The sequence below is a fragment of the Oncorhynchus gorbuscha genome, linkage group LG21, assembly GCF_021184085.1.
Source record: "Oncorhynchus gorbuscha isolate QuinsamMale2020 ecotype Even-year linkage group LG21, OgorEven_v1.0, whole genome shotgun sequence".
Classification (NCBI taxonomy): Eukaryota; Metazoa; Chordata; class Actinopteri; order Salmoniformes; family Salmonidae; genus Oncorhynchus; species Oncorhynchus gorbuscha.
Genome location: NC_060193.1, coordinates 12,612,082 through 12,639,025, shown reverse-complemented (window position 1 = coordinate 12,639,025; position 26,944 = coordinate 12,612,082). Strand labels below are relative to the sequence as shown.

The window sequence follows — 26,944 nt, the reverse complement described above, 5'->3', positions numbered from 1 at the left end:
GGTAGTGGGGTGAGTCCCGTAGATGTTCAACCAAGGGAGTTAGAACTAAAGGCAAAGTAGGAGTAACGTAAATTAGAGCTTGAGCACAGGAAAAGATGAGATGAGCGCACAGCCAAAGAACGTTGGACATACAGCCAAACAACAAGATCAAGAGAATGCGGCACTGATTAGACATGGCTCACTTTGGCCTTCATTCACTGTTCATTTGACTGCCAATTTCATCAGATGCGTTTATTGTTCTATTTATGTGTGATACAATATTGTATTATTGGTTTGACATTATGCAGTTCACAAAAATGAGTCGGGAAAGTTTTTAGTTTTTGGTACACATTTTAAATATGTTTTGATTTTATAAGAACTACCACAGTGCAATGTCTGTTCTATATAAAGACCGATTGTTATATACATGTGATATTACAACATTATTTACATTAATTTGTTGTGGTATTAAAGTGCAAAAGAAGCCATGCTAATTGGTAAACTGGTACAAGCAACATATATCATTATGCAGATTTATTGTAAACATGCGTCACTGAAGTAGAGCATTTAAAACATGTTGTTTCCTGATATCCTGATAGGTTGATTGATTTGAGAGCAGATTATTCCATTAATGAAGCTGAGGTTGGGTTTCACATCCTCCTGTATCAGTGACTCCATACTTCGTTGGACAATCCTGTGTAGTGTTAATAAAGCATCATCCCACAACCGTGATTCAGGCTTCGCTCCCAAAGAGGAGACTGTCCGTTAAGTGATCCTTTTTCCTTCTGCTTTATTCCGTTGGTCGATGAGAAACACTTCGTTAAATGTATTATCCTGTTCTTTGTCCAGTTCTGTTTTTTAAGAGTTGAGGATGTCCCACTAGATCTCAGAGTAAGTCCGTATCTCCGGTATGCTGATCCTAAGCTGTCAGGGAATATTTAAAAACAGGTATTTGAGTATGGAATAGGTTTCTAAAGTGATCACTAGCTCCTCTGTGTGTCCTCAATCATGTAGTAATTTACTTGGAAAGAGCACACCCAGAAGGCTGAAACAGTTCACGAGGGCCATCCATACCTATTACATACATATTTGACAGCATTATGATGAACATTCCGTTCCCTCCACTGATTGGCTGCCAGGGTCACTCAATGTAAAATGCTGCCCTGACGAGGTGGCAGTAGTCTGTATGACTTGAATGGCGTCCCTATCAGCACCCCAGGAACTGTAGTCATGGCAAATGATCTCAGGCCTCCTGGACACCTTTTGAAGAAGAAATAGAAGACTTGATTGTCCATTGTCATTTTCAGAACATGGATTTTTTTTAAATGTTGCCTTTAAACCGTTTAAGTAACATGCACTCGTCTCCCAAACACACGGAAGGGTCGGAAACAAGGGTGAGCCATGGGTTAAGTCAAGTGCCTTGCTCAAAGGCACCGCAGCAGGAGATGGCATCTAGGATACCTAAAATAGATCCCCACCTGTGCCTGTGTTCCATGGTAGGGAGACGGCAGCCTTGTACTGGAGGATGACAGGGAATCTCCCTCTGCGTCGTACTGCAAGCCCACTCGGCCCCCATAAGGTGGGTTAGGCTCATTCTCTGTATAAAAGGGGACAAAAATTATATTTACAAACGGTCCACTGAAGATACTCATGTTTTAAAACATGCCAAGGTACTCTACAGATAAGAATATTTTAAAATACATTTTCTGGAAGGGGGTAGCATTAAGCCACACTTTTTTAAGTAAAATGAAATCAAAGTTTATGTGTTACGTCCACAGGAAAAAGCAGGTGGAAACAATACAGAGAAATGCTCACTGACAAGTTCTTCTTCAGCAATACAGTGTTCAATTACAAATACTAAGAAATGGAACATCCAGAATAGGATCATAAAAGAGCACAGAATCAAAACTAGGTCAGATAAAAGTAAAATAATGTATAAGAATGGCATATTATAAATGTACCCCTTAAAACACAATTCGAGCAATAACCTATGACAGGTGAGGCAAAATAGTCTTTAGACAGTGTACCTGTTAGGACTGTGGTACTACTTGAACCAACCAAGTGGCCACCTATATTTGACCTGTTGGGCCATTCAAAGTCTTCCTCCAGCCACTGGTTAACTTGTCCAGTATGGATATCTTTCACCCTGAAGGAAAGGGGGAGAGAAGAAACTCACTTTATGACCGTACATTGCTGATTATCGTAGTATGATCATTGTTTTGAGAATAATTATTGGTTGGTGTCATTGATTGCTAATATATCATCATATCCAAATTCTAAACAAATGCATAGCTTTGTAATACATATTGTGTTTCACCTACAGGCTTGTTGTCTGTGCCAACATCTTACTCCTGTTGTTTTAGCTTTACAAATCTACACATTAGCTTCTCTAGATGGTGAAGGCTTGTCTCGTGACTAGGTGGTGAATGCTTCTCTCGTGACTAGGTGGTGAAGGCTTCTCTCATGACTAGATGGTGAAGGCTTGTCTCGTGACCAGATGGTGAAGGCTTCTCGTGACTAGATGGTGAAGGCTTGTCTCGTGACTAGATGGTGAAGGCTTGCTTGTCTCGTGACTAGATGGTGAAGGCTTGTCTCGTGACTAGATGGTGAAGGCTTGTCTCGTGACTAGGTGGTGAAGGCTTGTCTCGTGACTAGATGGTGAAGGCTTCTCTCGTGACTAGGTGGTGAAGGCTTGTCTCATGACTAGATGGTGAAGGCTTGTCTCATGACTAGATGGTGAAGGCTTCTCTCGTGACTAGGTGGTGAAGGCTTGTCTCATGAATAGATGGTGAAGGCTTCTCTCGTGACTAGGTGGTGAAGGCTTCTCTCATGACTAGATGGTGAAGGCTTCTCTCGTGACTAGATGGTGAAGGTTTCTCTCATGACTAGATAGTGAAGGCTTCTCTCGTGACGAGATGGTGAAGGGTTCTCTCATGACTAGATGGTGAAGGCTTGTCTCAGAACTAGATGGTGAAGATTTGTCTCGTGACTAGATGGTGAAGGCTTGTCTCATGACCAGATGGTGAAGGCTTCTCGTGACTAGATGGTGAAGGCTTGTCTCGTGACTAGATGGTGAAGGCTTGTCTCGTGACTAGGTGGTGAAGGCTTGTCTCGTGACTAGGTGGTGAAGGCTTCTCTCGTGACTAGATGGTGAAGGCTTGTCTCGTGACTAGATGTTGAAGGCTTGTCTCGTGACTAGATGGTGAAGGCTTCTCTCGTGACTAGGTGGTGAAGGCTTGTCTCGTGACTAGGTGGTGAAGGGATCTCTCATGACTAGATGGTGAAGGCTTCACTTACTGCACGTAAACATTTATGTCACTCTTTATGTTGTCCCTGATATTTTTAGCTACTGTGTTGATGTGTAGTCAGTCTCACCTATGTAATTGTCGTCTATGCCAGGGCACATAGACCACCATGACCCCCACGGCTGCTATCGCCAGTCCTGCCAGGGTCAGTAGCGCGGCAAAGAGGTCCCTCTTCAGGATAGGACCGAAGCAATCGGAGTCTAGGTACCAGTAGTCCTGGTTACATCTGTGTGGGTGGTGGATGGGACACAGAAGGATGGAGGGTAAAGTGGAGTCATTGCGCTGGTTTTATGTTGGCTATATGTTGGCTAGTATGTTGGTGATATGTTGTATGTTGGCGATATGTTGTATGTTGGCGATATGTTGTATGTGTTGTACGTTGGCGATATGTTGTATGTTGTCTACATGTTGTATGTGTTGTATGTTGGCTATGTGTTATATATGTAGTATGTTGGCTATATGTTGTATATGTAGTATGTTGTCTACATGTTGTATGTGTTGTATGTTGGCTATGTGTTATATATGTAGTATGTTGGCTATATTTAGTGTGCTGGCTATATGTTGTATGTGTGCTATATGTTGTATGTTGGTTATACAGTGCCTTGCGAAAGTATATGTAGTATGTTGGCTATATTTAGTATGGCTATATTTAGTATATTTAGTATATTTAGCGTGTTGGTTATATGTTGTATGTTGTCTATATGTTGTATGTTGTCTATATGTTGTATGTTGTCTATATGTTGTATGTTCTCTATATGTTGTATGTTGTCTATATGTTGTATGTTGTCTATATGTTGTATGTTGTCTATATGTTGTACGTTGTCTATATATTGTATGTTGTATGTTGTATGTTGTATGTTGTATGTTGTCTATATGTTGTATGTTGTCTATATGTTGTATGTTGTATGTTGTCTATATGTTGTATGTTGTCTATATGTTGTATGTTGTCTATATGTTGTATGTTGTCTGTATGTTGTATGTTGTCTATATGTTGTATGTTGTCTATATGTTGTATGTTGTCTATATGTTGTATGTTGTCTATATGTTGTATGTTGTCTGTATGTTGTATGTTGTCTGTATGTTGTATGTTGTCTATATGTTGTATGTTGTCTATATGTTGTATGTTGTCTATATGTTGTATGTTGTCTATATGTTGTACGTTGTCTATATATTGTATGTTGTATGTTGTATGTTGTCTATATGTTGTATGTTGTCTATATGTTGTATGTTGTATGTTGTCTATATGTTGTATGTTGTCTATATGTTGTATGTTGTCTATATGTTGTATGTTGTATGTTGTCTGTATGTTGTATGTTGTCTATATGTTGTATGTTGTCTATATGTTGTATGTTGTCTATATGTTGTATGTTGTCTATATGTTGTATGTTGTATGTTGTCTATATGTTGTATGTTGTCTATATGTTGTATGTTGTATGTTGTCTATATGTTGTATGTTGTCTATATGTTGTATGTTGTCTATATGTTGTATATTATGCTATATGTTGTATGTTATAAGAAGTCATAAGAGGTAATACTCTTACCTGCAGACCGGACCGTCCCTTGACATACTACAGGTGCCAGTGTTGCAGTTCTTTCCCCTGTTGTGTCCGGGGGCACAGGGAGAGACACAGACCAGTCGCCCATCTATTTGTGCTGCATGGTAGTATATCCTCAAGTCCTTATCTAGTTTGGCCGTGTCGCATACCGCTACACAAAGACGATGGTAAGTTAAAATAATATTAAGTTCAAAGTCCAAAATTATGTTAAAAGTCAATGCAGGAGATGAATTGGAATTTTTCAAAGGTTTGGACAAACCTACTCATTCAAGGGTCTTTCTTTATTTGTACTATTTTCTACATTGATAAATAATAGTGACGACATCAAAACTATGAAATAACACATATGGAATAATGTAGTAACCAAAAAGTGTTAAACAATTCAAAATATGTTATATTTTAAATTCTTGAAAGTAGCCACCTTTTGCCTTGGTGACAGTTTTGCACACTCTTGGTGTTCTGAATTACAGTAACTGACCCCAAACCTGGTAGGAACAGCTTTACAGTATAACCTCATTCACTAAAATGTGTTGAAAGGATATCCATAGATACCCTGGTGTGGACTCACAAATATAGGCTTTAGTGTACTTACATTCTTTATCAAATGTGGAATTTTTTACTATGACATCTCCAATTATGTCCACCCCAATACAGCCTACTTGGCCTGTGAATGCAACAGAAAGGTTTGTTATACAAAACAAATGATTTGACACGTGATTTGTCAATAATACCATCTTTTAATGACGCAGTAGAATTTTTTCGTCAATGTAAAGTTTACGAGTGGTAATTTTTCTTACTTTTCTTTAATGTCATACACATTGGTCAGCTAACTCAGGTCTAATATGTTATTTTAACAACGTAGGGTGTAATCGTTAATTCAAATCTGGAGTGCCAGAGTACGCTCTCGGGGTGTTCGGAAATTCAGAACATTGACAGATTGTCCATTCATAAATTCAGAGTGTTTCGCTCTGGCCTACTTAACCGGTTTCTAATATCGTAAGTGTCTGTAGTCTGACTAGCTATACTTGGCCTTGTCTCAGGATGGTAAGTTGGTGGTTGAAGATATCCCTCCAGTGGTGTGAGGGCTGTGCTTTGGCAAAGTGGGTGGGGTTATATCCTGCCTGTTTGGCCCTGTCCGGGGGTATCATAGGATGGGGCCACAGTGTCTCCTGACCCCTCCTGTCTCAGCCTCCAGTATTTATGCTGCAGTAGTTTATGTGTCGGGGGGCTAGGGCCAGTCTGTTATATCTGGAGTACTTCTCCTGTCTTATCCGGTGTCCTGTGTGAATTTAAGTATGCTCTCTCAAATGTTTTCTTTCTTTCTCTCTCGGCGGAGGAGGACCTGAGCCCTCGGCCCATGCCTCAAGGCTACCTGGCATGATGACTCCTTCCTGTCCCCAGTCCACCCGGCCCTGCTGCTGCTCCAGTTTCAACTGTTCTGCCTGCGGCTATGGAACCCTGACCTGTTCACCGGACATGCTACCTGTCCCAGACCTGCTGTTTTCAACTCTCTAGAGACAGCAGGAGCGGTAGAGATACTCTCAATGATCGGCTATGAAAAGCCAGCTGACACTTACTCCTGAGATGCTGAATTGTTGCACTCTCAACAACTACTGTGATTATTATTATTTGACCATGCCGATAATTTATGAACATTTGAACATTTTGGCCATGTTCTGTTATAATCTCCACCCGGCACAGCCAGAAGAGGACTGGCCACCCCTCATAGCCTGGTTCCTCTCTAGGTTTCTTCCTAGGTTTTGGCCTTGCTAGGATGGCTTTTTCCAAGCCACCCTGCTTCTTCACCTGCATGCTTGCTGTTTTGAGTTTTAGGCTGGGTTTCTGTACAGCACTTTGAGATATCAGCTGATGTAAAAAGGGCTATATAAATAAATTTGATTGGATTTTGATTTGATTTGATTTGTAGTCGGTTACTGACCTGTGGTGCAGTTTTTGGCCGCATTGAGAATGTCCTTGATTTGTTTTTCTGACTCAGCAATCTCATTACTTAGGTTCTTCCCATTCTCTATGCGCAGTAGAACCACATGCTCCACCACGACACTGCCATTCCTGATAGAGAGCGAAGAGATTCCAAAAAAAGGTTCCACATTTTAAATAGACGTTCTAAAAAGAGGTTCAACTAACCTTTTAAAGTAAGTGTTTAATGTACATGCGTACTGCCTCTTTGTTGCAATGTTTCCTCAAATGTTCACATACCTGAGTCCTATTATTACTATGCCGATAAAATTGTTAATAGTGCGGTTGTACAGTAAGGTCATCTGGAAAACATAAGTCGTTATAGCTCAGTTAGTTACTATTAATGAGCTCATTAAGATTATACATGTATCATTAAAAAAGAGTATGTAAATTAGGCACTTACATCGTTGGTGAAATTTTTTGTGAAATCTTGGTATTCCTGTGTTGACGGGTGACTGTATTCTTCTTTAAATGTTTTGTTGAGTCTAACAGTGACATCTGTTGATACTTCAATAGTGTCTGTAGTTCATTGACATGAATAGGATGATAAGGAACAACAATTAGACCATTTATGGACCAGTAGTAGTTAGATAAACCAGGACAGTATATTCCATAGGACTGGCCGTTTTTTACTGACAAAAAACCTCCAAGCCCTAGTAGTATCAGAGTATTTCCTGGTCAGGTCATGTGATCACTCACCCACAGTCACAATTATCGGAGGTCCAGTTGTTGAGAGTGAAGTTGACGTCAATGAAGCAGATGCAGTTGTAGAAGTTGGACTGGATGCAGTAGAAGGGTTAGTTGGGGTAGTTGAAGTAGGTGTATTAGAATGGGTAGGTGTATTAGAAGGGGTAGTTGGGATAGGTGTAGTATAAGGGATAGTTGGGGTAGGTGTAGTAGAATGGGTAGGTGTAGTAGAAGGGGTAGTTGGGATAGGTGTAGTAGAAGGGGTAGTTGGGATAGGTGTAGTAGAAGGGGTAGTAGAAGGGGTAGTTGGGATAGGTGTAGTAGAAGGGGTAGTAGAAGGGGTAGTTGGGATAGGTGTAGTAGAAGGGGTAGTTGGGATAGGTGTAGTAGAAGGGGTAGTAGAAGGGGTAGTTGGGATAGGTGTAGTAGAAGGGGTAGTTGGGATAGGTGTAGTAGAATGTGTAGTTGATGTAGTTAGGGTAGTTGGAGAAGGTGTGGTAGGTGTAGTTGATGGGGTAGGTGTATTAGAAGGGGTAGTTGGGATAGGTGTAGTAGAAGGGGTAGTAGAAGGGGTAGTTGGGATAGGTGTAGTAGAAGGGGTAGTTGGGATAGGTGTAGTAGAATGTGTAGTTGATGTAGTTAGGGTAGTTGGAGAAGGTGTGGTAGGTGTAGTTAATGTAGTTGTAGGTGCGGTAGTTGATGTAATTAGGGTGGTTGTAGAAGGTGTGGTAGTTGATGTAGTTGATGGTGTGTTGGGTGTGGTTGTGAAAGGTAATGTAGTTTGAGTAGTTAGAAAGGGTGTGGTAGATGTGGGAGTTGGAGACTGTGTTATGGTTATTGCTTCTATCGTTGGGCTAGTTGATGGTCCTTGTGTATTAATGGTCGTTGTTTCAGCTGGAATTGTTGACATTTCTAACGTTGTTGTGTGATCTTCAAGGGTCGTTCCCGCTGCAGTTGTGGAGTCAGTTGGCTCTGCAGTTGTACTTTCAGTTCCCTGGGTAGATGAGAGTCCAACGGTAGTGGAAGATATTTGCCCATCCGTGACTGCTGAAGTTAGTTCATTTGAAGTGGCAGGCTCACTGGTAATCGTAGAAGGTTGTGATGGACTTGTTTCTGTCGAGGTACTGGTTGAAGTTTCTGTTACACTTGAGGACATAGCTGTAGTTGTTTCCATTGTGTCTTTGGTTGATTCTGGTGTCATGGTCACTGCCGTTGTTGAAAACATAGCTTCCACAGTTGCACTTGTTAAACCAGCTGAGGTCGCTGTCGATTCTTCAGCAGATGTGTTTGCTTCAGAAGTTGTTGTTGATGCCTCACTTGATGTTGAGGTTCCAGCAGTGCTAGTTAGAGACTCACTTGTAACTTCAGAGGGCACTGTTGTGTGACCAGAAGTGATCGTGGGAGATGGGCTTGTCACAGTGTCTGGGCTAGCTGATGGTTCTTGTGTAACAATGGTCGTTGTTTCAGCTGGAATTGTTGACATTTCTAACGTTGTTGTGTGATCTTCAAGGGTCGTTCCCGCTGCAGTTGTGGAGTCAGTTGGCTCTGCAGTTGTACTTTCAGTTCCCTGGGTAGATGAGAGTCCAACGGTAGTGGAAGATATTTGCCCGTCCGTGACTGCTGAAGTCAGTTCATTTGTAGTGGCAGGCTCACTGGTAATCGTAGAAGGTTGTGAGGGACTTGTTTCCGTCGAGGTACTGGTTGAGGTTTCTGTTACACTTGAGGACATAGCTGTAGTTGTTTCCATTGTGGCTTTGGTGTATTCTGGTGTCATGGTCACTGCCGTTGTTGAAAACGTAGCTTCCACAGTTGCACTTGTTAAACCAGCTGAGGTCGCTGTCGATTCTTCAGCAGATGTGTTTGCTTCAGAAGTTGTTGTTGATGCCTCACTTGATGTTGAGGTTCCAGCAGTGCTAGTTAGAGACTCACTTGTAACTTCAGAGGGCACTGTTGTGTGACCAGAAGTGATCGTGGGAGATGGGCTTGTCACAGTGTCTGGGCTAGCTGATGGTTCTTGTGTAACAATGGTCGTTGTTTCAGCTGGAATTGTTGACATTTCTAACGTTGTTGTGTGATCTTCAAGGGTCGTTCCCGCTGCAGTTGTGGAGTCAGTTGGCTCTGCAGTTGTACTTTCAGTTCCCTGGGTAGATGAGAGTCCAACGGTAGTGGAAGATATTTGCCCGTCCGTGACTGCTGAAGTTAGTTCATTTTTAGTGGCAGGCTCACTGGTAATCGTAGAAGGTTGTGATGGACTTGTTTCTGTCGAGGTACTGGTTGAAGTTTCTGTTACACTTGAGGATATAGCTGTAGTTGTTTCCATTGTGTCTTTGGTTGATTCTGGTGTCATGGTCACTGCCGTTGTTGAAAACATAGCTTCCACAGTTGCACTTGTTAAACCAGCTGAGGTCGCTGTCGATTCTTCAGCAGATGTGTTTGCTTCAGAAGTTGTTGTTGATGCCTCACTTGATGTTGAGGTACCAGCAGTGCTAGTTAGAGACTCACTTGTAACTTCAGAGGGCACTGTTGTGTGACCAGAAGTGATCGTGGGAGATGGGCTTGTCACAGTGTCTGGGCTAGCTGATGGTTCTTGTGTAACAATGGTCGTTGTTTCAGCTGGAATTGTTGACATTTCTAACGTTGTTGTGTGATCTTCAAGGGTCGTTCCCGCTGCAGTTGTGGAGTCAGTTGGCTCTGCAGTTGTACTTTCAGTTCCCTGGGTAGATGAGAGTCCAACGGTAGTGGAAGATATTTGCCCATCCGTGACTGCTGAAGTTAGTTCATTTGTAGTGGCAGGCTCACTGGTAATCGTAGAAGGTTGTGAGGGACTTGTTTCCGTCGAGGTACTGGTTGAGGTTTCTGTTACACTTGAGGACATAGCTGTAGTTGTTTCCATTGTGGCTTTGGTTGATTCTGGTGTCATGGTCACTGCCGTTGTTGAAAACGTAGCTTCCACAGTTGCACTTGTTAAACCAGCTGAGGTCGCTGTCGATTCTTCAGCAGATGTGTTTGCTTCAGAAGTTGTTGTTGATGCCTCACTTGATGTTGAGGTTCCAGCAGTGCTAGTTAGAGACTCACTTGTAACTTCAGAGGGCACTGTTGTGTGACCAGAAGTGATCGTTGGAGATGGGCTTGTCACAGTGTCTGGGCTAGCTGATGGTTCTTGTGTAACAATGGTCATTGTTTCAGCTGGAATTGTTGTTATTTCTAAAGTTGTTGTGCGATCTTCAAGGGTCGTTCCCGCTGCAGTTGTGGAGTCAGTTGGCTCTGCAGTTGTACTTTCAGTTCCCTGGGTAGATGAGAATCCAACGGTAGTGGAAGATATTTGCCCGTCCGTGACTGCTGAAGTTAGTTCATTTGAAGTGGCAGGCTCACTGGTAATCGTAGAAGGTTGTGATGGACTTGTTTCTGTCGAGGTACTGGTTGAAGTTTCTGTTACACTTGAGGACATAGCTGTAGTTGTTTCCATTGTGTCTTTGGTTGATTCTGGTGTCATGGTCACTGCCGTTGTTGAAAACGTAGCTTCCACAGTTGCACTTGTTAAACCAGCTAAGGTCGCTGTCGATTCTTCAGCAGATGTGTTTGCTTCAGAAGTTGTTGTTGATGCCTCACTTGATGTTGAGGTACCAGCAGTGCTAGTTGGAGACTCACTTGTAACTTCAGAGGGCACTGTTGTGTGACCAGAAGTGATCGTGGGAGATGGGCTTGTCACAGTGTCTGGGCTAGCTGATGGTTCTTGTGTAACAATGGTCATTGTTTCAGCTGGAATTGTTGTTATTTCTAAAGCTGTTGTGCGATCTTCAAGGGTCGTTCCCGCTGCAGTTGTGGAGTCAGTTGGCTCTGCAGTTGTACTTTCAGTTCCCTGGGTAGATGAGAGTCCAACGGTAGTGGAAGATATTTGCCCATCCGTGACTGCTGAAGTTAGTTCATTTGTAGTGGCAGGCTCACTGGTAATCGTAGAAGGTTGTGAGGGACTTGTTTCCGTCGAGGTACTGGTTGAGGTTTCTGTTACACTTGAGGACATAGCTGTAGTTGTTTCCATTGTGGCTTTGGTTGATTCTGGTGTCATGGTCACTGCCGTTGTTGAAAACGTAGCTTCCACAGTTGCACTTGTTAAACCAGCTGAGGTCGCTGTCGATTCTTCAGCAGATGTGTTTGCTTCAGAAGTTGTTGTTGATGCCTCACTTGATGTTGAGGTTCCAGCAGTGCTAGTTAGAGACTCACTTGTAACTTCAGAGGGCACTGTTGTGTGACCAGAAGTGATCGTTGGAGATGGGCTTGTCACAGTGTCTGGGCTAGCTGATGGTTCTTGTGTAACAATGGTCATTGTTTCAGCTGGAATTGTTGTTATTTCTAAAGTTGTTGTGCGATCTTCAAGGGTCGTTCCCGCTGCAGTTGTGGAGTCAGTTGGCTCTGCAGTTGTACTTTCAGTTCCCTGGGTAGATGAGAATCCAACGGTAGTGGAAGATATTTGCCCGTCCGTGACTGCTGAAGTTAGTTCATTTGAAGTGGCAGGCTCACTGGTAATCGTAGAAGGTTGTGATGGACTTGTTTCTGTCGAGGTACTGTTTGAGGTTTCTGTTACACTTGAGGACATAGCTGTAGTTGTTTCCATTGTGTCTTTGGTGTATTCTGGTGTCATGGTCACTGCCGTTGTTGAAAACATAGCTTCCACAGTTGCACTTGTTAAACCAGCTGAGGTCGCTGTCGATTCTTCAGCAGATGTGTTTGCTTCAGAAGTTGTTGTTGATGCCTCACTTGATGTTGAGGTACCAGCAGTGCTAGTTAGAGACTCACTTGTAACTTCAGAGGGCACTGTTGTGTGACCAGAAGTGATCGTGGGAGATGGGCTTGTCACAGTGTCTGGGCTAGCTGATGGTTCTTGTGTAACAATGGTCATTGTTTCAGCTGGAATTGTTGACATTTCTAACGTTGTTGTGTGATCTTCAAGGGTCGTTCCCGCTGCAGTTGTGGAGTCAGTTGGCTCTGCAGTTGTACTTTCAGTTCCCTGGGTAGATGAGAGTCCAACGGTAGTGGAAGATATTTGCCCATCCGTGACTGCTGAAGTTAGTTCATTTGTAGTGGCAGGCTCACTGGTAATCGTAGAAGGTTGTGATGGACTTGTTTCTGTCGAGGTACTGTTTGAGGTTTCTGTTACACTTGAGGACATAGCTGTAGTTGTTTCCATTGTGTCTTTGGTGTATTCTGGTGTCATGGTCACTGCCGTTGTTGAAAACATAGCTTCCACAGTTGCACTTGTTAAACCAGCTGAGGTCGCTGTCGATTCTTCAGCAGATGTGTTTGCTTCAGAAGTTGTTGTTGATGCCTCACTTGATGTTGAGGTTCCAGCAGTGCTAGTTAGAGACTCACTTGTAACTTCAGAGGGCACTGTTGTGTGACCAGAAGTGATCGTGGGAGATGGGCTTGTCACAGTGTCTGGGCTAGCTGATGGTTCTTGTGTAACAATGGTCATTGTTTCAGCTGGAATTGTTGTTATTTCTAAAGTTGTTGTGTGATCTTCAAGGGTCGTTCCCGCTGCAGTTGTGGAGTCAGTTGGCTCTGCAGTTGTACTTTCAGTTCCCTGGGTAGATGAGAATCCAACGGTAGTGGAAGATATTTGCCCATCCGTGACTGCTGAAGTTAGTTCATTTGTAGTGGCAGGCTCACTGGTAATCGTAGAAGGTTGTGATGGACTTGTTTCTGTCGAGGTACTGGTTGAAGTTTCTGTTACACTTGAGGACATAGCTGTAGTTGTTTCCATTGTGTCTTTGGTTGATTCTGGTGTCATGGTCACTGCCGTTGTTGAAAACGTAGCTTCCACAGTTGCACTTGTTAAACCAGCTGAGGTCGCTGTCGATTCTTCAGCAGATGTGTTTGCTTCAGAAGTTGTTGTTGATGCCTCACTTGATGTTGAGGTTCCAGCAGTGCTAGTTAGAGACTCACTTGTAACTTCAGAGGGCACTGTTGTGTGACCAGAAGTGATCGTGGGAGATGGGCTTGTCACAGTGTCTGGGCTAGCTGATGGTTCTTGTGTAACAATGGTCATTGTTTCAGCTGGAATTGTTGTTATTTCTAAAGCTGTTGTGCGATCTTCAAGGGTCGTTCCCGCTGCAGTTGTGGAGTCAGTTGGCTCTGCAGTTGTACTTTCAGTTCCCTGGGTAGATGAGAGTCCAACGGTAGTGGAAGATATTTGCCCGTCCGTGACTGCTGAAGTTAGTTCATTTGAAGTGGCAGGCTCACTGGTAATCGTAGAAGGTTGTGATGGACTTGTTTCTGTCGAGGTACTGTTTGAGGTTTCTGTTACACTTGAGGACATAGCTGTAGTTGTTTCCATTGTGTCTTTGGTGTATTCTGGTGTCATGGTCACTGCCGTTGTTGAAAACATAGCTTCCACAGTTGCACTTGTTAAACCAGCTGAGGTCGCTGTCGATTCTTCAGCAGATGTGTTTGCTTCAGAAGTTGTTGTTGATGCCTCACTTGATGTTGAGGTACCAGCAGTGCTAGTTAGAGACTCACTTGTAACTTCAGAGGGCACTGTTGTGTGACCAGAAGTGATCGTGGGAGATGGGCTTGTCACAGTGTCTGGGCTAGCTGATGGTTCTTGTGTAACAATGGTCGTTGTTTCAGCTGGAATTGTTGACATTTCTAAAGCGTTGTTGTGTGATCTTCAAGGGTCGTTCCCGCTGCAGTTGTGGAGTCAGTTGGCTCTGCAGTTGTACTTTCAGTTCCCTGGGTAGATGAGAGTCCAACGGTAGTGGAAGATATTTGCCCATCCGTGACTGCTGAAGTTAGTTCATTTGTAGTGGCAGGCTCACTGGTAATCGTAGAAGGTTGTGATGGACTTGTTTCTGTCGAGGTACTGTTTGAGGTTTCTGTTACACTTGAGGACATAGCTGTAGTTGTTTCCATTGTGTCTTTGGTGTATTCTGGTGTCATGGTCACTGCCGTTGTTGAAAACATAGCTTCCACAGTTGCACTTGTTAAACCAGCTGAGGTCGCTGTCGATTCTTCAGCAGATGTGTTTGCTTCAGAAGTTGTTGTTGATGCCTCACTTGATGTTGAGGTTCCAGCAGTGCTAGTTAGAGACTCACTTGTAACTTCAGAGGGCACTGTTGTGTGACCAGAAGTGATCGTGGGAGATGGGCTTGTCACAGTGTCTGGGCTAGCTGATGGTTCTTGTGTAACAATGGTCATTGTTTCAGCTGGAATTGTTGTTATTTCTAAAGTTGTTGTGCGATCTTCAAGGGTCGTTCCCGCTGCAGTTGTGGAGTCAGTTGGCTCTGCAGTTGTACTTTCAGTTCCCTGGGTAGATGAGAGTCCAACGGTAGTGGAAGATATTTGCCCGTCCGTGACTGCTGAAGTTAGTTCATTTGAAGTGGCAGGCTCACTGGTAATCGTAGAAGGTTGTGATGGACTTGTTTCTGTCGAGGTACTGTTTGAGGTTTCTGTTACACTTGAGGACATAGCTGTAGTTGTTTCCATTGTGTCTTTGGTGTATTCTGGTGTCATGGTCACTGCCGTTGTTGAAAACGTAGCTTCCACAGTTGCACTTGTTAAACCAGCTGAGGTCGCTGTCGATTCTTCAGCAGATGTGTTTGCTTCAGAAGTTGTTGTTGATGCCTCACTTGATGTTGAGGTTCCAGCAGTGCTAGTTAGAGACTCACTTGTAACTTCAGAGGGCACTGTTGTGTGACCAGAAGTGATCGTGGGAGATGGGCTTGTCACAGTGTCTGGGCTAGCTGATGGTTCTTGTGTAACAATGGTCATTGTTTCAGCTGGAATTGTTGTTATTTCTAAAGTTGTTGTGCGATCTTCAAGGGTCGTTCCCGCTGCAGTTGTGGAGTCAGTTGGCGAGTCAGTTGGCTCTGCAGTTGTACTTTCAGTTCCCTGGGTAGATGAGAGTCCAACGGTAGTGGAAGATATTTGCCCATCCGTGACTGCTGAAGTTAGTTCATTTGTAGTGGCAGGCTCACTGGTAATCGTAGAAGGTTGTGAGGGACTTGTTTCTGTCGAGGTACTGGTTGAAGTTTCTGTTACACTTGAGGACATAGCTGTAGTTGTTTCCATTGTGTCTTTGGTTGATTCTGGTGTCATGGTCACTGCCGTTGTTGAAAACGTAGCTTCCACAGTTGCACTTGTTAAACCAGCTGAGGTCACTGTCGATTCTTCAGCAGATGTGTTTGCTTCAGAAGTTGTTGTTGATGCCTCACTTGATGTTGAGGTACCAGCAGTGCTAGTTAGAGACTCACTTGTAACTTCAGAGGGCACTGTTGTGTGACCAGAAGTGATCGTGGGAGATGGGCTTGTCACAGTGTCTGGGCTAGCTGATGGTTCTTGTGTAACAATGGTCATTGTTTCAGCTGGAATTGTTGTTATTTCTAAAGTTGTTGTGTGATCTTCAAGGGTCGTTCCCGCTGCAGTTGTGGAGTCAGTTGGCTCTGCAGTTGTACTTTCAGTTCCCTGGGTAGATGAGAGTCCAACGGTAGTGGAAGATATTTGCCCATCCGTGACTGCTGAAGTTAGTTCATTTGTAGTGGCAGGCTCACTGGTAATCGTAGAAGGTTGTGATGGACTTGTTTCTGTCGAGGTACTGGTTGAAGTTTCTGTTACACTTGAGGACATAGCTGTAGTTGTTTCCATTGTGTCTTTGGTTGATTCTGGTGTCATGGTCACTGCCGTTGTTGAAAACATAGCTTCCACAGTTGCACTTGTTAAACCAGCTGAGGTCGCTGTCGATTCTTCAGCAGATGTGTTTGCTTCAGAAGTTGTTGTTGATGCCTCACTTGATGTTGAGGTACCAGCAGTGCTAGTTAGAGACTCACTTGTAACTTCAGAGGGCACTGTTGTGTGACCAGAAGTGATCGTGGGAGATGGGCTTGTCACAGTGTCTGGGCTAGCTGATGGTTCTTGTGTAACAATGGTCATTGTTTCAGCTGGAATTGTTGTTATTTCTAAAGTTGTTGTGCGATCTTCAAGGGTCGTTCCCGCTGCAGTTGTGGAGTCAGTTGGCTCTGCAGTTGTACTTTCAGTTCCCTGGGTAGATGAGAGTCCAACGGTAGTGGAAGATATTTGCCCGTCCGTGACTGCTGAAGTTAGTTCATTTGTAGTGGCAGGCTCACTGGTAATCGTAGCAGGTTGTGATGGACTTGTTTCTGTCGAGGTACTGGTTGAGGTTTCTGTTACACTTGAGGACATAGCTGTAGTTGTTTCCATTGTGTCTTTGGTGTATTCTGGTGTCATGGTCACTGCCGTTGTTGAAAACATAGCTTCCACAGTTGCACTTGTTAAACCAGCTGAGGTCGCTGTCGATTCTTCAGCAGATGTGTTTGCTTCAGAAGTTGTTGTTGATGCCTCACTTGATGTTGAGGTACCAGCAGTGCTAGTTAGAGACTCACTTGTAACTTCAGAGGGCACTGTTGTGTGACCAGAAGTGATCGTGGGAGATGGGCTTGTCACAGTGTCTGGGCTAGCTGATGGTTCTTGTGTAACAATGGTCATTGTTTCAGCTGGAATTGTTGTTATTTCTAAAGTTGTTGTGCGATCTTCAAGGGTCGTTCCCGCTGCAGTTGTGGAGTCAGTTGGCTCTGCAGTTGTACTTTCAGTTCCCTGGGTAGATGAGAGTCCAACGGTAGTGGAAGATATTTGCCCATCCGTGACTGCTGAAGTTAGTTCATTTGTAGTGGCAGGCTCACTGGTAATCGTAGAAGGTTGTGATGGACTTGTTTCTGTCGAGGTACTGGTTGAAGTTTCTGTTACACTTGAGGACATAGCTGTAGTTGTTTCCATTGTGTCTTTGGTTGATTCTGGTGTCATGGTCACTGCCGTTGTTGAAAACGTAGCTTCCACAGTTGCACTTGTTAAACCAGCTGAGGTCGCTGTCGATTCTTCAGCAGATGTGTTTGCTTCAGAAGTTGTTGTTGATGCCTCACTTGATGTTGAGGTTCCAGCAGTGCTAGTTAGAGACTCACTTGTAACTTCAGAGGGCACTGTTGTGTGACCAGAAGTGATCGTGGGAGATGGGCTTGTCACAGTGTCTGGGCTAGCTGATGGTTCTTGTGTAACAATGGTCATTGTTTCAGCTGGAATTGTTGTTATTTCTAAAGCTGTTGTGCGATCTTCAAGGGTCGTTCCCGCTGCAGTTGTGGAGTCAGTTGGCTCTGCAGTTGTACTTTCAGTTCCCTGGGTAGATGAGAGTCCAACGGTAGTGGAAGATATTTGCCCGTCCGTGACTGCTGAAGTTAGTTCATTTGAAGTGGCAGGCTCACTGGTAATCGTAGAAGGTTGTGATGGACTTGTTTCTGTCGAGGTACTGGTTGAAGTTTCTGTTACACTTGAGGACATAGCTGTAGTTGTTTCCATTGTGTCTTTGGTTGATTCTGGTGTCATGGTCACTGCCGTTGTTGAAAACGTAGCTTCCACAGTTGCACTTGTTAAACCAGCTGAGGTCGCTGTCGATTCTTCAGCAGATGTGTTTGCTTCAGAAGTTGTTGTTGATGCCTCACTTGATGTTGAGGTACCAGCAGTGCTAGTTAGAGACTCACTTGTAACTTCAGAGGGCACTGTTGTGTGACCAGAAGTGATCGTGGGAGATGGGCTTGTCACAGTGTCTGGGCTAGCTGATGGTTCTTGTGTAACAATGGTCATTGTTTCAGCTGGAATTGTTGTTATTTCTAAAGTTGTTGTGTGATCTTCAAGGGTCGTTCCCGCTGCAGTTGTGGAGTCAGTTGGCTCTGCAGTTGTACTTTCAGTTCCCTGGGTAGATGAGAGTCCAACGGTAGTGGAAGATATTTGCCCGTCCGTGACTGCTGAAGTTAGTTCATTTGTAGTGGCAGGCTCACTGGTAATCGTAGAAGGTTGTGATGGACTTGTTTCTGTCGAGGTACTGGTTGAAGTTTCTGTTACACTTGAGGACATAGCTGTAGTTGTTTCCATTGTGTCTTTGGTTTATTCTGGTGTCATGGTCACTGCCGTTGTTGAAAACATAGCTTCCACAGTTGCACTTGTTAAACCAGCTGAGGTCGCTGTCGATTCTTCAGCAGATGTGTTTGCTTCAGAAGTTGTTGTTGATGCCTCACTTGATGTTGAGGTACCAGCAGTGCTAGTTAGAGACTCACTTGTAACTTCAGAGGGCACTGTTGTGTGACCAGAAGTGATCGTGGGAGATGGGCTTGTCACAGTGTCTGGGCTAGCTGATGGTTCTTGTGTAACAATGGTCATTGTTTCAGCTGGAATTGTTGTTATTTCTAAAGTTGTTGTGTGATCTTCAAGGGTCGTTCCCGCTGCAGTTGTGGAGTCAGTTGGCTCTGCAGTTGTACTTTCAGTTCCCTGGGTAGATGAGAGTCCAACGGTAGTGGAAGATATTTGCCCGTCCGTGACTGCTGAAGTTAGTTCATTTGTAGTGGCAGGCTCACTGGTAATCGTAGAAGGTTGTGATGGACTTGTTTCTGTCGAGGTACTGGTTGAAGTTTCTGTTACACTTGAGGACATAGCTGTAGTTGTTTCCATTGTGTCTTTGGTTGATTCTGGTGTCATGGTCACTGCCGTTGTTGAAAACGTAGCTTCCACAGTTGCACTTGTTAAACCAGCTGAGGTCGCTGTCGATTCTTCAGCAGATGTGTTTGCTTCAGAAGTTGTTGTTGATGCCTCACTTGATGTTGAGGTACCAGCAGTGCTAGTTAGAGACTCACTTGTAACTTCAGAGGGCACTGTTGTGTGACCAGAAGTGATCGTGGGAGATGGGCTTGTCACAGTGTCTGGGCTAGCTGATGGTTCTTGTGTAACAATGGTCATTGTTTCAGCTGGAATTGTTGTTATTTCTAAAGTTGTTGTGCGATCTTCAAGGGTCGTTCCCGCTGCAGTTGTGGAGTCAGTTGGCTCTGCAGTTGTACTTTCAGTTCCCTGGGTAGATGAGAGTCCAACGGTAGTGGAAGATATTTGCCCGTCCGTGACTGCTGAAGTTAGTTCATTTGTAGTGGCAGGCTCACTGGTAATCGTAGCAGGTTGTGATGGACTTGTTTCTGTCGAGGTACTGGTTGAAGTTTCTGTTACACTTGAGGACATAGCTGTAGTTGTTTCCATTGTGTCTTTGGTTGATTCTGGTGTCATGGTCACTGCCGTTGTTGAAAACATAGCTTCCACAGTTGCACTTGTTAGCCCAGCTGAGGTCGCTGTCGATTCTTCAGCAGATGTGTTTGCTTCAGAAGTTGTTGTTGATGCCTCACTTGATGTTGAGGTTCCAGCAGTGCTAGTTAGAGACTCACTTGTAACTTCAGAGGGCACTGTTGTGTGACCAGAAGTGATCGTGGGAGATGGGCTTGTCACAGTGTCTGGGCTAGCTGATGGTTCTTGTGTAACAATGGTCATTGTTTCAGCTGGAATTGTTGTTATTTCTAAAGTTGTTGTGTGATCTTCAAGGGTCGTTCCCGCTGCAGTTGTGGAGTCAGTTGGCTCTGCAGTTGTACTTTCAGTTCCCTGGGTAGATGAGAGTCCAACGGTAGTGGAAGATATTTGCCCGTCCGTGACTGCTGAAGTTAGTTCATTTGTAGTGGCAGGCTCACTGGTAATCGTAGCAGGTTGTGATGGACTTGTTTCTGTTGAGGTACTGGTTGAAGTTTCTGTTACACTTGAGGACATAGCTGTAGTTGTTTCCATTGTGTCTTTGGTTGATTCTGGTGTCATGGTCACTGCCGTTGTTGAAAACGTAGCTTCCACAGTTGCACTTGTTAAACCAGCTGAGGTCGCTGTCGATTCTTCAGCAGATGTGTTTGCTTCAGAAGTTGTTGTTGATGCCTCACTTGATGTTGAGGTTCCAGCAGTGCTAGTTAGAGACTCACTTGTAACTTCAGAGGGCACTGTTGTGTGACCAGAAGTGATCGTGGGAGATGGGCTTGTCACAGTGTCTGGGCTAGCTGATGGTTCTTGTGTAACAATGGTCATTGTTTCAGCTGGAATTGTTGTTATTTCTAAAGTTGTTGTGTGATCTTCAAGGGTCGTTCCCGCTGCAGTTGTGGAGTCAGTTGGCTCTGCAGTTGTACTTTCAGTTCCCTGGGTAGATGAGAGTCCAACGGTAGTGGAAGATATTTGCCCGTCCGTGACTGCTGAAGTTAGTTCATTTGTAGTGGCAGGCTCACTGGTAATCGTAGAAGGTTGTGATGGACTTGTTTCTGTCGAGGTACTGGTTGAAGTTTCTGTTACACTTGAGGACATAGCTGTAGTTGTTTCCATTGTGTCTTTGGTTGATTCTGGTGTCATGGTCACTGCCGTTGTTGAAAACATAGCTTCCACAGTTGCACTTGTTAAACCAGCTGAGGTCGCTGTCGATTCTTCAGCAGATGTGTTTGCTTCAGAAGTTGTTGTTGATGCCTCACTTGATGTTGAGGTACCAGCAGTGCTAGTTAGAGACTCACTTGTAACTTCAGAGGGCACTGTTGTGTGACCAGAAGTGATCGTGGGAGATGGGCTTGTCACAGTGTCTGGGCTAGCTGATGGTTCTTGTGTAACAATGGTCATTGTTTCAGCTGGAATTGTTGTTATTTCTAAAGTTGTTGTGCGATCTTCAAGGGTCGTTCCCGCTGCAGTTGTGGAGTCAGTTGGCTCTGCAGTTGTACTTTCAGTTCCCTGGGTAGATGAGAGTCCAACGGTAGTGGAAGATATTTGCCCGTCCGTGACTGCTGAAGTTAGTTCATTTGTAGTGGCAGGCTCACTGGTAATCGTAGAAGGTTGTGATGGACTTGTTTCTGTCGAGGTACTGGTTGAAGTTTCTGTTACACTTGAGGACATAGCTGTAGTTGTTTCCATTGTGTCTTTGGTTGATTCTGGTGTCATGGTCACTGCCGTTGTTGAAAACGTAGCTTCCACAGTTGCACTTGTTAAACCAGCTGAGGTCGCTGTCGATTCTTCAGCAGATGTGTTTGCTTCAGAAGTTGTTGTTGATGCCTCACTTGATGTTGAGGTACCAGCAGTGCTAGTTAGAGACTCACTTGTAACTTCAGAGGGCACTGTTGTGTGACCAGAAGTGATCGTGGGAGATGGGCTTGTCACAGTGTCTGGGCTAGCTGATGGTTCTTGTGTAACAATGGTCATTGTTTCAGCTGGAATTGTTGTTATTTCTAAAGTTGTTGTGCGATCTTCAAGGGTCGTTCCCGCTGCAGTTGTGGAGTCAGTTGGCTCTGCAGTTGTACTTTCAGTTCCCTGGGTAGATGAGAGTCCAACGGTAGTGGAAGATATTTGCCCGTCCGTGACTGCTGAAGTTAGTTCATTTGTAGTGGCAGGCTCACTGGTAATCGTAGCAGGTTGTGATGGACTTGTTTCTGTTGAGGTACTGGTTGAAGTTTCTGTTACACTTGAGGACATAGCTGTAGTTGTTTCCATTGTGTCTTTGGTTGATTCTGGTGTCATGGTCACTGCCGTTGTTGAAAACGTAGCTTCCACAGTTGCACTTGTTAAACCAGCTGAGGTCGCTGTCGATTCTTCAGCAGATGTGTTTGCTTCAGAAGTTGTTGTTGATGCCTCACTTGATGTTGAGGTTCCAGCAGTGCTAGTTAGAGACTCACTTGTAACTTCAGAGGGCACTGTTGTGTGACCAGAAGTGATCGTGGGAGATGGGCTTGTCACAGTGTCTGGGCTAGCTGATGGTTCTTGTGTAACAATGGTCATTGTTTCAGCTGGAATTGTTGTTATTTCTAAAGTTGTTGTGCGATCTTCAAGGGTCGTTCCCGCTGCAGTTGTGGAGTCAGTTGGCTCTGCAGTTGTACTTTCAGTTCCCTGGGTAGATGAGAGTCCAACGGTAGTGGAAGATATTTGCCCGTCCGTGACTGCTGAAGTTAGTTCATTTGTAGTGGCAGGCTCACTGGTAATCGTAGAAGGTTGTGATGGACTTGTTTCTGTCGAGGTACTGGTTGAAGTTTCTGTTACACTTGAGGACATAGCTGTAGTTGTTTCCATTGTGTCTTTGGTTGATTCTGGTGTCATGGTCACTGCCGTTGTTGAAAACGTAGCTTCCACAGTTGCACTTGTTAAACCAGCTGAGGTCGCTGTCGATTCTTCAGCAGATGTGTTTGCTTCAGAAGTTGTTGTTGATGCCTCACTTGATGTTGAGGTACCAGCAGTGCTAGTTAGAGACTCACTTGTAACTTCAGAGGGCACTGTTGTGTGACCAGAAGTGATCGTGGGAGATGGGCTTGTCACAGTGTCTGGGCTAGCTGATGGTTCTTGTGTAACAATGGTCATTGTTTCAGCTGGAATTGTTGTTATTTCTAAAGTTGTTGTGTGATCTTCAAGGGTCGTTCCCGCTGCAGTTGTGGAGTCAGTTGGCTCTGCAGTTGTACTTTCAGTTCCCTGGGTAGATGAGAGTCCAACGGTAGTGGAAGATATTTGCCCGTCCGTGACTGCTGAAGTTAGTTCATTTGTAGTGGCAGGCTCACTGGTAATCGTAGAAGGTTGTGATGGACTTGTTTCTGTCGAGGTACTGGTTGAAGTTTCTGTTACACTTGAGGACATAGCTGTAGTTGTTTCCATTGTGTCTTTGGTTGATTCTGGTGTCATGGTCACTGCCGTTGTTGAAAACGTAGCTTCCACAGTTGCACTTGTTAAACCAGCTGAGGTCGCTGTCGATTCTTCAGCAGATGTGTTTGCTTCAGAAGTTGTTGTTGATGCCTCACTTGATGTTGAGGTACCAGCAGTGCTAGTTAGAGACTCACTTGTAACTTCAGAGGGCACTGTTGTGTGACCAGAAGTGATCGTGGGAGATGGGCTTGTCACAGTGTCTGGGCTAGCTGATGGTTCTTGTGTAACAATGGTCATTGTTTCAGCTGGAATTGTTGTTATTTCTAAAGTTGTTGTGCGATCTTCAAGGGTCGTTCCCGCTGCAGTTGTGGAGTCAGTTGGCTCTGCAGTTGTACTTTCAGTTCCCTGGGTAGATGAGAGTCCAACGGTAGTGGAAGATATTTGCCCGTCCGTGACTGCTGAAGTTAGTTCATTTGTAGTGGCAGGCTCACTGGTAATCGTAGAAGGTTGTGATGGACTTGTTTCTGTCGAGGTACTGGTTGAAGTTTCTGTTACACTTGAGGACATAGCTGTAGTTGTTTCCATTGTGTCTTTGGTTGATTCTGGTGTCATGGTCACTGCCGTTGTTGAAAACGTAGCTTCCACAGTTGCACTTGTTAAACCAGCTGAGGTCGCTGTCGATTCTTCAGCAGATGTGTTTGCTTCAGAAGTTGTTGTTGATGCCTCACTTGATGTTGAGGTACCAGCAGTGCTAGTTAGAGACTCACTTGTAACTTCAGAGGGCACTGTTGTGTGACCAGAAGTGATCGTGGGAGATGGGCTTGTCACAGTGTCTGGGCTAGCTGATGGTTCTTGTGTAACAATGGTCATTGTTTCAGCTGGAATTGTTGTTATTTCTAAAGTTGTTGTGTGATCTTCAAGGGTCGTTCCCGCTGCAGTTGTGGAGTCAGTTGGCTCTGCAGTTGTACTTTCAGTTCCCTGGGTAGATGAGAGTCCAACGGTAGTGGAAGATATTTGCCCGTCCGTGACTGCTGAAGTTAGTTCATTTGTAGTGGCAGGCTCACTGGTAATCGTAGAAGGTTGTGATGGACTTGTTTCTGTCGAGGTACTGGTTGAAGTTTCTGTTACACTTGAGGACATAGCTGTAGTTGTTTCCATTGTGTCTTTGGTTGATTCTGGTGTCATGGTCACTGCCGTTGTTGAAAACGTAGCTTCCACAGTTGCACTTGTTAAACCAGCTGAGGTCGCTGTCGATTCTTCAGCAGATGTGTTTGCTTCAGAAGTTGTTGTTGATGCCTCACTTGATGTTGAGGTACCAGCAGTGCTAGTTAGAGACTCACTTGTAACTTCAGAGGGCACTGTTGTGTGACCAGAAGTGATCGTGGGAGATGGGCTTGTCACAGTGTCTGGGCTAGCTGATGGTTCTTGTGTAACAATGGTCATTGTTTCAGCTGGAATTGTTGTTATTTCTAAAGTTGTTGTGCGATCTTCAAGGGTCGTTCCCGCTGCAGTTGTGGAGTCAGTTGGCTCTGCAGTTGTACTTTCAGTTCCCTGGGTAGATGAGAGTCCAACGGTAGTGGAAGATATTTGCCCGTCCGTGACTGCTGAAGTTAGTTCATTTGTAGTGGCAGGCTCACTGGTAATCGTAGAAGGTTGTGATGGACTTGTTTCTGTCGAGGTACTGGTTGAAGTTTCTGTTACACTTGAGGACATAGCTGTAGTTGTTTCCATTGTGTCTTTGGTTGATTCTGGTGTCATGGTCACTGCCGTTGTTGAAAACGTAGCTTCCACAGTTGCACTTGTTAAACCAGCTGAGGTCGCTGTCGATTCTTCAGCAGATGTGTTTGCTTCAGAAGTTGTTGTTGATGCCTCACTTGATGTTGAGGTACCAGCAGTGCTAGTTAGAGACTCACTTGTAACTTCAGAGGGCACTGTTGTGTGACCAGAAGTGATCGTGGGAGATGGGCTTGTCACAGTGTCTGGGCTAGCTGATGGTTCTTGTGTAACAATGGTCATTGTTTCAGCTGGAATTGTTGTTATTTCTAAAGTTGTTGTGCGATCTTCAAGGGTCGTTCCCGCTGCAGTTGTGGAGTCAGTTGGCTCTGCAGTTGTACTTTCAGTTCCCTGGGTAGATGAGAGTCCAACGGTAGTGGAAGATATTTGCCCGTCCGTGACTGCTGAAGTTAGTTCATTTGTAGTGGCAGGCTCACTGGTAATCGTAGCAGGTTGTGATGGACTTGTTTCTGTCGAGGTACTGGTTGAAGTTTCTGTTACACTTGAGGACATAGCTGTAGTTGTTTCCATTGTGTCTTTGGTTGATTCTGGTGTCATGGTCACTGCCGTTGTTGAAAACGTAGCTTCCACAGTTGCACTTGTTAAACCAGCTGAGGTCGCTGTCGATTCTTCAGCAGATGTGTTTGCTTCAGAAGTTGTTGTTGATGCCTCACTTGATGTTGAGGTACCAGCAGTGCTAGTTAGAGACTCACTTGTAACTTCAGAGGGCACTGTTGTGTGACCAGAAGTGATCGTGGGAGATGGGCTTGTCACAGTGTCTGGGCTAGCTGATGGTTCTTGTGTAACAATGGTCATTGTTTCAGCTGGAATTGTTGTTATTTCTAAAGTTGTTGTGCGATCTTCAAGGGTCGTTCCCGCTGCAGTTGTGGAGTCAGTTGGCTCTGCAGTTGTACTTTCAGTTCCCTGGGTAGATGAGAGTCCAACGGTAGTGGAAGATATTTGCCCGTCCGTGACTGCTGAAGTTAGTTCATTTGTAGTGGCAGGCTCACTGGTAATCGTAGAAGGTTGTGAGGGACTTGTTTCCGGCGAGGTACTGGTTGAAGTTTCTGTTACACTTGAGGACATAGCTGTAGTTGTTTCCATTGTGTCTTTGGTTGATTCTGGTGTCATGGTCACTGCCGTTGTTGAAAACGTAGCTTCCACAGTTGCACTTGTTAAACCAGCTGAGGTCGCTGTCGATTCTTCAGCAGATGTGTTTGCTTCAGAAGTTGTTGTTGATGCCTCACTTGATGTTGAGGTTCCAGCAGTGCTAGTTAGAGACTCACTTGTAACTTCAGAGGGCACTGTTGTGTGACCAGAAGTGATCGTGGGAGATGGGCTTGTCACAGTGTCTGGGCTAGCTGATGGTTCTTGTGTAACAATGGTCATTGTTTCAGCTGGAATTGTTGTTATTTCTAAAGTTGTTGTGCGATCTTCAAGGGTCGTTCCCGCTGCAGTTGTGGAGTCAGTTGGCTCTGCAGTTGTACTTTCAGTTCCCTGGGTAGAGGAGAGTCCAACGGTAGTGGAAGATATTTGCCCGTCCGTGACTGCTGAAGTTAGTTCATTTGTAGTGGCAGGCTCACTGGTAATCGTAGAAGGTTGTGATGGACTTGTTTCTGTCGAGGTACTGGTTGAAGTTTCTGTTACACTTGAGGACATAGCTGTAGTTGTTTCCATTGTGTCTTTGGTTGATTCTGGTGTCATGGTCACTGCCGTTGTTGAAAACGTAGCTTCCACAGTTGCACTTGTTAAACCAGCTGAGGTCGCTGTCGATTCTTCAGCAGATGTGTTTGCTTCAGAAGTTGTTGTTGATGCCTCACTTGATGTTGAGGTTCCAGCAGTGCTAGTTAGAGACTCACTTGTAACTTCAGAGGGCACTGTTGTGTGACCAGAAGTGATCGTGGGAGATGGGCTTGTCACAGTGTCTGGGCTAGCTGATGGTTCTTGTGTAACAATGGTCATTGTTTCAGCTGGAATTGTTGTTATTTCTAAAGTTGTTGTGCGATCTTCAAGGGTCGTTCCCGCTGCAGTTGTGGAGTCAGTTGGCTCTGCAGTTGTACTTTCAGTTCCCTGGGTAGAGGAGAGTCCAACGGTAGTGGAAGATATTTGCCCGTCCGTGACTGCTGAAGTTAGTTCATTTGTAGTGGCAGGCTCACTGGTAATCGT

At 44.5% G+C, this 26,944-nt stretch overlaps 1 protein-coding gene across 3 annotated transcripts; it reads right to left on the bottom strand.

The window, feature by feature from the left end:
- Positions 1-578: 578 nt before the first annotated feature.
- On the bottom strand, positions 579-12,994 carry LOC124008390 (mucin-2-like). 3 transcript variants are annotated; one of them, XM_046319636.1, is made up of 11 exons: positions 7,517-12,994; positions 7,221-7,336; positions 7,058-7,119; positions 6,780-6,910; positions 5,433-5,504; positions 4,826-4,991; positions 3,355-3,510; positions 2,007-2,125; positions 1,458-1,576; positions 1,054-1,239; positions 579-903 (listed from the first exon to the last, which is right to left on the bottom strand). In XM_046319636.1, the coding sequence occupies exons 1-10, from the start codon at positions 12,972-12,974 to the stop codon at positions 1,078-1,080; spliced, it is 6,561 nt and encodes a 2,186-aa protein (XP_046175592.1). In that variant the 5' UTR covers positions 12,975-12,994; the 3' UTR covers positions 579-903; positions 1,054-1,077. The 3 variants fall into 3 exon arrangements, with proteins under 3 accessions (XP_046175592.1, XP_046175593.1, XP_046175591.1); XM_046319637.1 differs by having other exon boundaries at positions 1,065-1,239; XM_046319635.1 differs by having other exon boundaries at positions 579-1,239.
- Between the last annotated feature and the right edge of the window lie 13,950 nt (positions 12,995-26,944).